Here is a 13,910-nt window from a genome sequence, read left to right on the forward strand (position 1 = left end):
GGAGTGGGAACAGAAGTTCCATCTTGTTACGGTCCAAGCTCTCTCGCGGGGAATATCCGATCACACACCACTGTTCGTGGACTCCGGGGAGCCGAACCATGTGGGAAACAAAAACACCTTCTCATTCGAGATGGCCTGGTTCGAACGTGAGGGGTTCTTAGACCTCATTGCCAGGGAATGGGCTAAGGGTGCAGAATAAAATTAGGCATTTGAGAAGTTCCTTACGGGGTTGGGCTAAGCACCTCAGTGGGGTGTATAAGATTGAGAAGGATAGGCTCCTTTCTCTTATACAGGCCCTGGACATAAAAGCTGAATCCGCGATTCTGCTACCTGCTGAGCTCCAGGTTAAAACTGAGGCGGAGAAGAGGTTGAAAGAACTTCTCCGTGAAGAAGAGTTGAAGTGGGCGTTGCGAGCTAAGGTTCGCAAGGTGGTCCAAGGGGACGCCAATACTCAATTGTTTCACCTGATTGCTAATGGTAAGCACAGAAAGAAGCGTATCTTCCAACTTGAACAAGATGAGGGTACTATTGTTGGGCAGGATAATCTCAAAACATATATTACAGAGTATTATAGGGAGTTATTTGGACCTCCGGAGGTTAATTGTGTGACCCTCGATGATTCCAGGACTGAGGATGTACCTCAATTGTCTGCTGCCGATAATGATATCTTGCTCGCCCCGTTTTCGGAGAAGGAGGTGTTTGATGCTATTGCACAAATGAAAAACAATAAGGCTCCCGGACCGGATGGGTTCCCGACCGAGTTCTATAAAAAGTGTTGGCACATTATTAAGGGGGATTTGTTACCTATGTTTCAGGATCTTTTCTCTGGGCAGCTTCAATTATTTCACTTGAATTTTGGAACTATCACATTGCTCCCTAAGAAATCGGAGGCTGTGAGAATTGAGCAGTTCAGGCCGATTTGCCTCCTCAATGTTAGTTTCAAAATCTTCACCAAAGTCGGGACTAATAGGCTCTCACAGATTGCGCATTCTGTGGTGCAACAATGCCAAACTGCTTTCATGCCGGACAGAAACATCCTTGAAGGGGTGGTTGTCCTTCATGAAACGCTCCATGAAATTCACTCCAAAAAATTAGATGGGGTAATTTTTAAGGTGGATTTCGAAAAAGCGTACGATAAGGTCAAGTGGCCATTCCTCCAACAGGCATTGCGTATGAAAGGTTTTGATGATGCCTGGCGCCGGCAGGTTGAATCATTTACGCAAAAAGGGAGTGTGAGAATTAAAGTGAATGACGATATAGGTCATTATTTCCAGACTCATAAAGGCCTCAGACAAGGAGATCCGATGTCCCCTATCCTGTTTAACATTGTGGTGGATATGTTAGCAATTTTGATAGGAAGGGCTAAGGAGAATGGTCAAGTGGGTGGCTTGGTACCTCATCTTGTTGATGAAGGTGTATCCATCCTTTAATACGCTGATGATACAATCATCTTTATGGAGCATGACTTGGCCAAGGCGAGAAATATGAAGCTGTTGTTATGCCTCTTTGAACAATTGTCCGGGTTAAAGATTAACTTTCATAAGAGCGAGTTGTTCTGCTTTGGTAGAGCCAAAGACGAACAGGAGTCTTATAGGCAATTGTTTGGGTGCGAGGTGGGGAGTTTTCCATTCTCCTACCTTGGTATTCCGATACACCATCGTAGGCTGGCAAACCGAGAGTCGAAGTGTATCGAGGACCGATTTGAGAAGAAACTGAGTTGCTGGAAGGGTAAGCTCATGTCATACGGAGGCCGGTTAATCTTGATAAATTCGGTGCTCACGAGTATGCCTATGTTCCTCTTATCGTTCTTTGAGGTCCCAGTTGGTGTTAGGAAAAGACTGGACTTCTATCGATCACGCTTCTTTTGGCAGGGTGATGAACTTAAAAGAAAATACCGGCTTGCTAAATGGGATATTATCTGTCGACCCAAAGACCAAGGAGGGCTTGGTATTGAGAATCTTGAAGTCAAGAACATATGCCTTCTTAGTAAGTGGTTGTGGAAGCTCGCTTCCGGGACTGAAGCCATGTGGGCGCAGATCCTTCGCATCAAGTACCTCCAGACTAGAACTCTGTCCCAGGTAACAGTTAGGCCGACTGGCTCGCCTTTCTGGAAAGGACTCATGAAAGTCAAACAATTACTGTTCAATAGGACAAGAGTTGTTATTGGAAATGGTGCTACTACACGTTTCTGGGAGGATACTTGGCTTGGCGACCCACCCTTGGCCATTCAATATCCGTCTTTATATCGTATTGCTCAACGACGTGAGGTGTTCGTGTCAACGGTATTTCAATCCATCCCCCTTAATATGCAGTTTAGACAGTCGCTAGCGGGCAATCGTTGGGAAGTTTGGCTCCATTTAGTTAGGAGACTAATGGAGGTTTAACTTTCTGACCAACCTAATGAATTACGCTGGAAGTTGACTAGGTCTGGAGTATTTACAGTTAAGTCAATGTATATTGATATTATTAATTCGAACTCCATTCCAACTTCCAAGAATGTTTGGGATGTCAAAGTTCCTTTGAAAATAAAAGTGTTTATGTGGTTTGTCCATAAACAAGTTATTCTAACAAAGGACAACTTAATAAAGCGTAATTGGACAGGACCTACTAGGTGTAGTTTCTGTGATCGGGATGAGACGATTAAGCATCTCTTTTTTGATTGCCCGTTGGCCAAGATCCTTTGGCGGACGGTCCACATTGCTTTTAACATTACTCCACCGACTACTGTTAATGCTTTATTTGGGACTTGGCTTAATGGGATTGAGTCTACCTTAGCAAGACATATTCGGGTTGGAGTCTGCGCTTTGCTGTGGACCATCTGGCTTTGCAGAAATGATTTGGTTTTTAACAGAACATCACGGATTCATTTTTTGCAGGTTATTTTTCGAGCTACGGCAGTGATCCGTTCGTGGTCGCTACTCACTCCGATGGAGGCCACGGAGCATTTGGTTACTGGGTCTATCCATTGGGAGATGGTAGCTCGGGATATCTTCAACCGCTTTGGATGGCGGTCATGTAATAGGATAGGCAATTAGTTTACCTACCTCTTTTAGCCAGCCGGTTGTGGCATCTTTTCCTGGCTAGTTTATGTATCTAGCCTTTTGCGCTCTGTGTGAGCTGCCTTTTCTTTCTTTAAGTTTGAGACTTTGGAACTTTGTTGGCACAATTTGATTATTGGTTAATAAGATGGCCGTATGCATCACTCTTGATGCAGAGGCCGGGGAACCCCCCTTTTCGAAAAAAACAACAACATTCAACTACATAAATGTGACCGGTCAAGGATCCAACTTTTAAGGAGTGGCATCTCTCAAAAGAGAAAAGCAGAGGTCTGGCGCCCTACTGCATTATTTAGTCTGTTGCTGAGTTCAGGATGTTCCTTGGCGAGCTTCAACGACAGCTTATGGTGATTTCAAGGCCCAGCGCCATCATCTTCATGAAACCCATTCACGCAACAGAGTCTCCTTTCCAACATTAGAGAGGCCACCAAAATAATCATCCTGAGAGTAGCACTGCAACGGTCGGTCACATAACAAAATTTGTCAGTGGTCAGACTGTATGCATGTATAACAAGAACCAAGTCTGAAAAGGATGAGAAGAGCGCATATGTAAAATCACACATCTTGTCATAACTGAAAATTATAAAATCCGCTCATGCAAAATCATAACTGCCTGCACCTCACATTTTTGTACTAACTAATCTCTAGCTGAACGCTGAAGCATCCAGCAGTTATCTAGGGCCACACGTGGGTTGGAGTGCAGCTTGTGTAACCTATCGTCATTGTGCAGAAAACGAGTGGGAAGGCACGCAAGGGCCAAAAGATTGAGAATGGAGAAAATTCTACTCCATTCTATAATGTAGGATGTTTTTTTGACATTAGTGTAGTGTCAAAAAAGGTCTTATTATGGAATGGAGGGAGTAAAATATTGTGATTGCCACGAAGATCAAGACCCAAACAACAACTCCAGCATGCATCTGCTCACCACTGAAAATGCAGAAACTGCAGAATATTGTTGGTGCCATTGACGATGACGCCACATGATTTTTGAACTTTGATGTGATCAAGAGAGGGAAATCCATGCACCATAGAAATCCATATGACGGCCTGATTTGCCGGAGCTGGCGACGGCGGCGCCTGTGGGCGTCACGCTCTTTCTTGGAAGCGTCCCTGATGTATGGTGCTCCACCCCTCACCCCGCGGCCTTGGCTCCGGAGGGAAACCTCTGATCTGCGGGATCGGGCGATGAAGGCGTCTTCACGTCTTCTTCCTCCTTGGGGCATCGTCTTGGAGCCGGCTACAACCTGAGACCGGTGGATGGCGGCATCTTCGCCGCATGGAAGGGCGGCATCTTCGCCGCGTGGGATGGCGGCATCTTCGCCGCGTGGAAGGGCGGCATCTTCGCCGCGTGGTTTGCTGAGGCGGCCGTTTCAGGGGCGCCGATTTCTGTTTGGCAACGATGATGGCATAAGAGGAGCTTGGGTCGCGGCTCGGGCTTTGGTAGTCGGATCTTCCCGGCGTGCCCGAGGTGCTCTTTAGGGCACGGTCGGCGCAAGTCCTGCATATTTCCCTTGTGAGGCTCGTCGTCAAAGTCGAAGTTGTTGGTTGTTGGCGCGTGTGGCCATCTGTTGGCATGTGCCGTCATTGCTCTGTGTAGCTGTTTGTGAGGGCGACTTGTTGGTGGAGCTCTATGGTGAAGTCGGAGTCGCCCGTTCGGAGATAACCGGTGATGACGATGACGCTTGCGACTCCCCGGCGGATGTCTTTTCTTCTTTGCAGCTCATGTTTCATGTCGGTGGCTAGGTTGGCCGGTGGTGCCCATGTTATATGGGTTGGGTTGTATCGGTTTTAGCCCGGTTTTCCGTCAATTAACCGGGCAATTCTTACTTCTTCTTAATCAATGAAAATGGCAAGTCTTTTGCCTCGTTTCAAAAAAAACATATGACGGCCTGATGGGGACATCTCACAAAAAGTTGTCCAACGAGATACAATAGCTCAGCATTGCTGAGCTACGTACGTACAACTCATTGTTATGATAATTAAACAGGAAACATAGGTGTAGCTCAAAACTTCAACCAATACCAGTCCAACGCTTACATAACCAAATGAATCGGATGCTCAAACTTTGGTACAAATGTCTTTGAGTTCAGGGGGAGCTTGCAGGACAGGGTGACGTGATTCTGATGTTCCTTGAAAGCGTCTGCATCCCAACATCAGCCAGGACAACGAAAATCATCATCTGCTACTCAAGCATAGGACAGCTGCACTGCAAATCACCGGTAACATCACAATTTAACACTGACATATAGCAAGTTTATAGTAAACTGCAATGAACTGTAAGCTATATAGCATCATTCAAATCGTCGAGAAAAACGGCAAGGGCCTAATTATGAAATGTTTTGTCTAGGAACCTAGCATAACAGTGGCTCCATGTTTCCTTAATGTCTAGCTTTGTCCCAATTTAGACACTGTATCTCACTACCTTTGCTCTAGCAAGCTAAGAGAACCACATTACCAGAAGGGAATGCAAACATTCATGTTTGATGTATCAACGAGAACATCAGAAGTCGTATATGAAAATTTTTTCTGCTGTTTGGTTCGATGCGTTCCTGCAGGTTTTTTTTTCTGCTGTAGTTTTTTTCAGCTTTTTATTTATTTTTTAATATATAGTTTTTGCTTTTTGATTCTTGATTTTTTGCTTTTCTCTTTTTATATATCCTTTCTAAATACATGACGAACAAACTAATAAACAGATGAACATTTTCTTTAATGCACGATGAACATTTTTATTAAACATGATGGCCATTTTTAATGCACAATAAACTTTTTTTAATGTGGCAAACTTTTAATACACGCTGAATTTTTATAAAAATATACAGCAATATTGAAAAAAATACATGTTCATTTTTTGTATTTAAAAATTCCAACTATTTCTGAAAACAAAAAGGAAAACACAAAGAAAAACGAATAAACAAAAAAATTCGCCACAGAACCCAACCTCATACGGTAATGTTCAAATGTTGCCACGAAAAGCGTCAAATAAGCCATATCTCTCTTATCGCGAGAAAGACTCGCCTCAGCGACCTTGGGAAGAGTCCATTCCGTTATTTTCCTTTTCTCTGTTTTCTGTAGTGGCTTTTGGTTTTCTTTTAGAGTTTTTTTTAATTCCTTTTTATTTTTTTATGTCTGTTTCTTTCCCTATTCTTCTCTTTTCTCCTTTCTAATTTTTAAAACATATTTAGACATTTTTACAAATAAATGTCAAAGATTTTCATATACATGTTTAATTATTTTCAGATTCATGTAGAAGATTTTTTAATACATATTAAATATTTTCTACATACATGAGAATTTTTTTCAAATACATGCTGAATATTATTTTAACACCTGTTGAAAATTTGTTAAATACACTATGAACATTTTGTATTAAACATCATGAGCATTTTTTAATACATAATAAACATTTTTCAAGGAAACTTTGAATAAACACTGAATTTTCAAAAAATACAGAGGTTTTTACAGAAATATATGTACATTTTTTTCTATTTAAAAATTCCAAGTACTTCTGAGAAACAAGAACAAAAACACAAGGCAAAACGAATAAACTAAAAGAACGCTACAGAAGCGTCGAAATCACTAGTTAAGAAGCACCCTTTGCAAACGTTGCTCCCACCTTCACAGGTTGCGACAAAGTGTTGCACAGGATGTACGTCATTTGTCGCAACCTGTGAGTTTTCCTTTTTTTCATATATTTGTTTATTCAAAATATTTGATAAAACTGTGTGTCCAAATCTGGAATCGTTTTCACCGTTGAATTCCTCGTGCCGAGATCTTGAAAACTAGAGCCTATGTTGCTAGGTTTCGACGAACTTTTTTTCACAAAAAAACCGGACGAAAAACCCAAACTGAGGGCATGTTTTGCCCTTTCCGAGAGGTACGACAGTGCCCCTCGCCGAAGCAAATTCATGCCTCTATGAGAAGTAAATTAGTGCCTCTTGTGAAAGAAAAAATGCGTTTTTCACACAAGCAAATCTGTACTTCTACGAGAAGTAAATTCGTGCCTCTCGTGGTAAGAAAAACACATGTTTTCTCCTTTTGTGTGTGACATGACCATCTCTCTCGCGAAGCAAATCCGCGCCTCCACGAAAAGTAATATGTGCCTCTCGCGAAGAAAAAATGCAATCTTTTTTCCGAGAGGCACGGTCGTCCCTCTCACATAAGCAAATCCGTGCCTCTACGAGAAGTAAATCCGTGCCTTTCGTCGCAGGAAAAAAAGAAACTTATTTTTTCCCTTTTGCGAGAGGCACGGCCTTACCTCTTGCGAGCCAAATTCGTGTCTCCACGAAAAGTAAATCCGTGCCTCTCGTGGAAGAAGAAAAAATGAAAACACATTTTTTCGTGTCATTTTTTTTAAAATTTGTTTTTTGTCCAAAACCTAAGAAAAGCCGAGGAAAAACTAAAATGCCAAAACTTAAAAAAGAACATAAAAACACGGAAAACGCTTGCAGAAAAAGAAATCCAAAGAAACCACTCAGAGCGCGACATGTGACGGCGATGAGAGCGTGCAAAGTAACTCGCTCTCAGCCCGCCCTAAGTGACCCTTAAGGAGGCTCCCGAAGGAGCGCTCTTTAATTAGTTGCTCCAGAAGCATCTTTCGCTACAGAACCCAATCTCACATGGTACTAAGCCGGCCTAGTTGGAGACACAAGTGCGTATCCTCAACTATTTCGCGCAAAAAGTGTCAAATAAGAGCGCGTACTAAAGCAAAAGAAATGTCTCATGAAATCACGAAATTAAAAGTACTTTTTGTAAAGCTCACTCCCATCTCTCTAAATTGCCACAAGTGGCGCTCTGAGTTTGTCCTTTTTTCGTAGTTTTATTTATTCAAGATATCTTATGATTTTAACCATCTGTCTAAATCTCAAACCGTTTTCACCGTTAAATTTATCGCGCCGAGATATTCAAAACAAAATCCCATGTTGATAAGTTTTGATAAAAAATTTTGCACAAAAAAACCCGAACCAGGTGCATGCTTTCCCCCTTTACGAAGAGGCACAATTGTGCCTCTCGCAGAAACAAATCTTTGCCTCGGCGAGAAGCAAATATGTGTCTCTCTCAAAAGATTAAAAAACGCCTATTATTTATTTATTTATTTGATATACGACTGTGTCTCTCGCGGAAGCAAATGCGTGCCTCTCGTGGAAGGAAAAAAAAAACGCGTTTATTTTCTTTTCCAAGAGGCACGACTATGCCTCTAGCGGAAGCAAATCCGTGCCTCCACGAGAACTAAATTTGTGCTCGCGCGAAAGAAAAACACTTTTTCCCGAGAGGCAAGACTGGCGAAAGCAAACTCGTGCCTCCACAAGAAGTACATTTGTGCCTCTTGCAGACGGGAAATAATGAATAAGAAAAGATATATTTTTCTTTTCTTTTCTCAGATGATAGTGGTGCCACTCTCAGAAACAAATGTCTCTCACAGAATGGAAAAAAAATCATTGTTCAAAACCTAAGAAAAAAAAAGGGGATGATCAAAAGATGAAAAAACCAAAAAATCATATAAAAGCCTAAAACACAAATCAACAGAGGAAGTTAAAAACGCAAACCAAAAAAAATCTTCTCACAGTGCATTTTTATAAATTTTCGAAGGTTTTTAGAAAGCAAAACAACAAAGTAAGTTAAAAAAGCAAATCTAGGCTATCTATCTAAATTCTCACAGTGCTTGGACTGAAAGTGGCAGATGAAAGAGGCCCGAGAGGTGTGAAGCATGTAAAAGAGAGTGCATTTCCTGGAATTTTGAATGGCCGTCGGATGATATAGATAGGGAATTCCATGGCATTTCACAGCACAAATGTGGCCGGAGCTAGGAGACAACAATTGAGGAGTCACACCTCACAAAGAAAAGTTGTCCAGCGAGATACAACAGCATGGCATTGCTTAAGCTACAATGCCCTTTTACGATAAACGAACATAGGTCTATATATGCTACTCCCTCCGTCCCATAATATAAGAACGTTTTTTACACTAGTGTAGTGTTGAAAACGTTCTTATATTTTGGGACAGAGGGAGTAGGTTGTGCATGACCAAGTGTTAGCTTCTTGTCGACTGAATGAGTTTCATTTTGGTCCTTCTACTCTGTTTCTAGACGAAAATGGTGAGTCGTGGCTTGTAAGGCAAGTTTTTCCCCTGCCTAAATCGGTTGGGAAAGTTCCTTTATGAAAACCAAACAACAACTGAAAGATGCGCAGAGTTCTCAAACATGTGTGGATGTACTCTAGGCGGCACTTCTCTTCTCGGATCTTCGCTGGTTCCGATTTCGATGCCCGGATCCGTCAGTGCCATCTTCGCCCATGAAACAGAGCGCGTCTACCTTGCAACGTCAGCAAGAATTAATCCAAGATGTATCACGGAAAACCACAATCCAAATGACACACAGATGTGTACACAACGAGAGGAGCCAGTACAGCTCGCATGCTAATTAGCTTTCTCGAATGTCAGTAGGCCAGTAACCGATTTGAAAACACCACTAGTGCTTGGCACCTGCAAATTTCATCCCCTACCACGTACCAGTCCTCGTACAACACAAGCAGAATGGGCATGTCTGCAGAAACTTAGACATATCCATTGCAGACTGCTACTGAAGCATCAGGAGAGTACCTACTGTGAGTTAACTAATGAATGTTAACATCAAATTTTAACAGCAATATATGTCAATAATGACATCCAAATCGTCGAGAAAACAAGAAGAGCTCATCAACTGTTTACATCTGGAACCTATAACAGGGTCACTGAGCTTCCTTGAAAATTACTAACTTCAGAAATAACTCACCAAGTACGGAATGGCATTACCCAATTTAAGCAACTGTCAGCACCTCACATATGTACTAATCTCTAACTGAAGGGAGTTTTTACCCATTCAGAAAGAGCACACATTCTTTTCTGAATGGCAACTCTCAACTCGAACTGTTGACTGCAGGAATTAATCTGGTCTCAATCTGGTTGCCAACACCATTGATCAGCCACAACACTCAAGTGCCCAATCGGCCAGTACTGATCTGGTTACCACTGCATATGATTAATAGATGAACCATAAATTCAAGAGTTTAATTGACAGTAATACATACCAGGTGGCAGGCGTATATTAATAAGATGTAAACAACCATAATCAGGCCATATATAACAGCATCCAAATTATTGAGAGAACTAACCACAAGAAGCAGAGCTTATCAAGTGTTTAGTCCAGCTGTAAAATGGGCACAAGAGATTGCTTGATGCATGTCTGGCTTTTCAATGCCCATAATATAAACCATCAATAAAGATGACTGATTATTACAGAAAATACAACTAATCGAATAACCAAACAAGGCCCATGAGCAATTTTGTATCACACAGACTCCACATATTGTCTGTCAACTAATTATTGGTCAACGTAAAATATGGAAAGCATGGATGTCATACATAATACATTATCCAACAGAGAGAATACAGTGCATTGACGTATCATAAAAGAGAGATGAACCGAGTTAAACACTGTTAAACTTCAGAACCTGCAGTGCCTGCCGGATAATGAGCAGCAGCTACTCCCGGGTAATTGGCTTGTTTATATTATTCATTCAAAGTATTGCCCATCTCTCCGAAAGCATAGACTAGGGTGGTTGGGATGTGCGCTGGCTGCCCTCTCCATGGCAGTTTTCACGGCTTCAACAATGCCATCGTCACCATCAACACCAATGCATTTGACACTAGTGAGGCAAGGGAGGTTCTCAATTCCAAAGCCCAAAGAGTTATCTTCAACCATGCGAAACTCATGAAGCTCTAGTTTTTCAAGCTTTGGCATGGACCCTGTCCCAATCATCATATCTACTGGTTTAGAACATCCACGATAAATAAAAATCTTCAAGAATCGGAACCCAACTTCACCACTGATTCTGAGCTTTCCATTTGACTCTGTTTCTTCCACTAGATACAGAACGAGCAGACTGGGTAAATCCCCAAGGGTGCAGAGGTCGCCCTGCTTGAGCCCCTTCACAACATGGCATAGCCGTTGGAGGTTTCTGAGGGAGCTCACCCATGTCGGCACCTGTGGGAAGGCCCAAGAATAGATAGTAAGGTCCTTGAGGGTAGACAGGCACAAAGATTCCTCATGTACTCCCTCCGTTCCAAAATAGATGACCCAACTTTGTACTAACTTTAGTACAAAGTTGAGTCATCAATTTTGGAACGGAGGGAGTAAAAGGCTGTCCCCATCATTCCAAATAATCAGGGAGCGGAGATTCTGGGTGCCTAGCTTACACAGGGAGGAGACAATAGCTTTGTTGTGCTCCTCCCCAACCATATTTGTATCCTCAGTGTCAGAATCAACTTTCAAATCAATGATAAGCCGCAGATTCCTCAAATTCTTTAGTTGGCCAAGGCCACACAGGAAGTCAAATGGCTGAATGGAGACCCTCACATCTTCTAAGGTCTCTAGTGCTTGCATCTTTGCAATCCCATCAGGAAATTTAACAAATTCATTAACATGTAGATGCATCAATTTTCTGAGATTAACAATAGATGCAGGTAATTCCAATACATAAGTACGTCTTAGGTTCAGAATCTCCAAGCACCCTAAACGCCCGATTTGTTCTGGGAACTTGCTTATTTCTGTACCTTTGAGATTCAGATACCTCAGCTGGAACAACCTCACTATACTTTCAAGATGATGATCTTCCAAAGGTTGGTAGCTCAAGTCGAGAACACGCAGATGTCTGAACTCTTCCAAAGAAGGGATTTCCAACAGACCTCTACCCACAATAAGTGATCGGACATGGGACAACACGAGACCTGTTGTTACTACTATTGAATTTTCTTCCTTTACACCTTGTAGACAGAGTCGACGAACAACTTTCATTTGTTTCCCAATTGTCAAAATGGGAACACCAAGTAAAGTAACAAAGTTCTCTTCTATAGACTTAGATATGATGAAATCAAGAATTGTGTCATGAACTCGATAACTCTTCACTATGCCATATTCATTTGTCTTTCTAGGTTGGATCAAACCCCTATTGAGTAGTTCGTTAAAAAACTTTTCTCCTAACTCATATGTCGTGTATCTACGCTCGCTATGAATGAATCCTTCAGCAATCCATCTTCTTATCAGGCCCTTCTTCTTAATAGTAGAATCTTCTAGATATACGCTGAGATATAAGAGACATGTTTTTAGATGAAGAGGCAGATCAAAGTAACTAAGTGACAATATCTTCCTCATTCCTTCGACATTAGGATTTCTTTCAAGTGCACGACCAATTGAATCTTTAACTTGATTCCATAGATCTTCTGTTTTTTCTCTGTTAGCCAACAAACCAGATATAGCAATGATTGCCAAAGGTAACCCAAGGCATTTTTCCAGTATCTGCTCAGAAATTTCTTGAAGGTATGAAGGGCAATCTTCATCAGACTTGAATAACCTTCCATGAAATAAATGTCTCGAGTGGACCATATCAAGAGCCCTTATATTGTAAATACAACCAATGAATGATGAACAACATGAATGAGCGACATTGTTTAAACGAGTAGTCGTGATTATTCTACTGGTAGAACTTGTAGCAGGGAATGCACACTTAATAATATCCCAGGTATCCACGTCCCATATATCATCAACAACAACAAAGTACCTGTGCGTGGACAAATAAATATATCATAGCTATAAAATAAAGTGTTGTGTTCCTAAAAAAAAGTGTTGCATACATAGAGAAAGAATAAACAGAACATGTTAACATTGACAAAATGAAAATGATAAACACACAAGTGTTAAAAGGGCATATGCATACTTAATTTGTTTCGCACGTCCATGTTAGTTTGGTGCAGTCCATGTTAGTTTGGTGCATTACAGAGAGCAAGGGGGATAAGCAATTGTTTAAACAAGAGGCATGACCACAAAAAAGATCAAGACTAGAAAAATATGTTGAAAGACAAGAGATGAATAATCATATGTAGGCGTTGGTCAAGTGGTCATGAGTACCAAAGCAAGAATCTGGGTGCGGACCCAAAGATTCCATGTCGTCGATGTGTCACATGGAATGCCGCTCCACAGCTGGAACCGTCCACTGGTCCCTCAAGCCAATGCACACCTCCAGGAATGACGCCCCCAAGGAGAGAATGCCACAAGTGCGCCGCCGTCATCCGATCGACGGCTCTTGGGTTTTCTCCAGAGGTAGCGGAAGGAGTTGGGAGCTTCACCTCGATGATGCCTTCAAGAAGGAAAAGACGCCGAGGGCGTCACCATCACCGGCTCTGGCCACTTGCCGGAGAGCAGGTTTTCACCCGATCTGTCCCATGGGCATCCAACCGACAACATGTGCACCGTCCAGACCACCTTCAAAGCCCCAGATCTGGCCACCTAGATCCGACGACCATCTACAACAGCACTGCCACCGTGGGAGCCCTGGCACACTGGCCACTGCCTGGGTGTGCCACCACTGTAGCCTAGGAGGAGGGCCGCTACCCCTCCTTGCCAAACTACGAGACCTGCCGAAAGGAATCACACGCGCTCGTCACCATTGCTGATCTGATCAAATCTAGAGGCAAAGTCACCAGATCGTCGAGCAGATCCACCTTGGACAGGTTCATCGCCATGCCATGGCCACCGCTGGAGGCCTGGGGTTCACCTGCCACCACCTTCCAGGACCGTCGCCGGGGGTCGCCACCGCCACGAAGTCCTCCACGCCTCCGCATTGCCCACGTAGGCACCCCACGCCGGCGAGCTGCGGCGCCCTGTGTCGCGCCCAGGCCCGAGGAGGCCGGCCCACACCACCCCATCGTACGAGGGGAAGAAGACGCCCTGCCGCTGCCGACGCCGGTCAGGCTTCGCTCGGCCGCGCCCTTGGGAGGCGGCGAGGAGAGGGATCAAGGAGAAGACGATCGGCGGCGCAGATTGAA

At 43.0% G+C, this 13,910-nt stretch overlaps 1 protein-coding gene across 1 annotated transcript in view; it reads right to left on the reverse strand.

Moving 5' to 3' along the window:
• Positions 1-10,579: 10,579 nt before the first annotated feature.
• LOC119325033 (disease resistance protein RGA5-like) overlaps positions 10,580-13,910 on the reverse strand; it is a 5,672-nt gene continuing 2,341 nt past the window's right edge. The window contains exons 2-3 of the mRNA XM_037598790.1: positions 11,255-12,646; positions 10,580-11,173 (exon numbers count right to left, since the gene is read on the reverse strand). Coding sequence (XP_037454687.1) covers positions 10,603-11,173; positions 11,255-12,646 — 1,963 coding nt within the window. The 3' untranslated portion in view covers positions 10,580-10,602. The remainder of the gene's footprint in view (positions 11,174-11,254; positions 12,647-13,910) is intronic.

The sequence above is a fragment of the Triticum dicoccoides genome, chromosome 6B, assembly GCF_002162155.2.
Source record: "Triticum dicoccoides isolate Atlit2015 ecotype Zavitan chromosome 6B, WEW_v2.0, whole genome shotgun sequence".
Lineage (NCBI taxonomy): Eukaryota > Viridiplantae > Streptophyta > Magnoliopsida > Poales > Poaceae > Triticum > Triticum dicoccoides.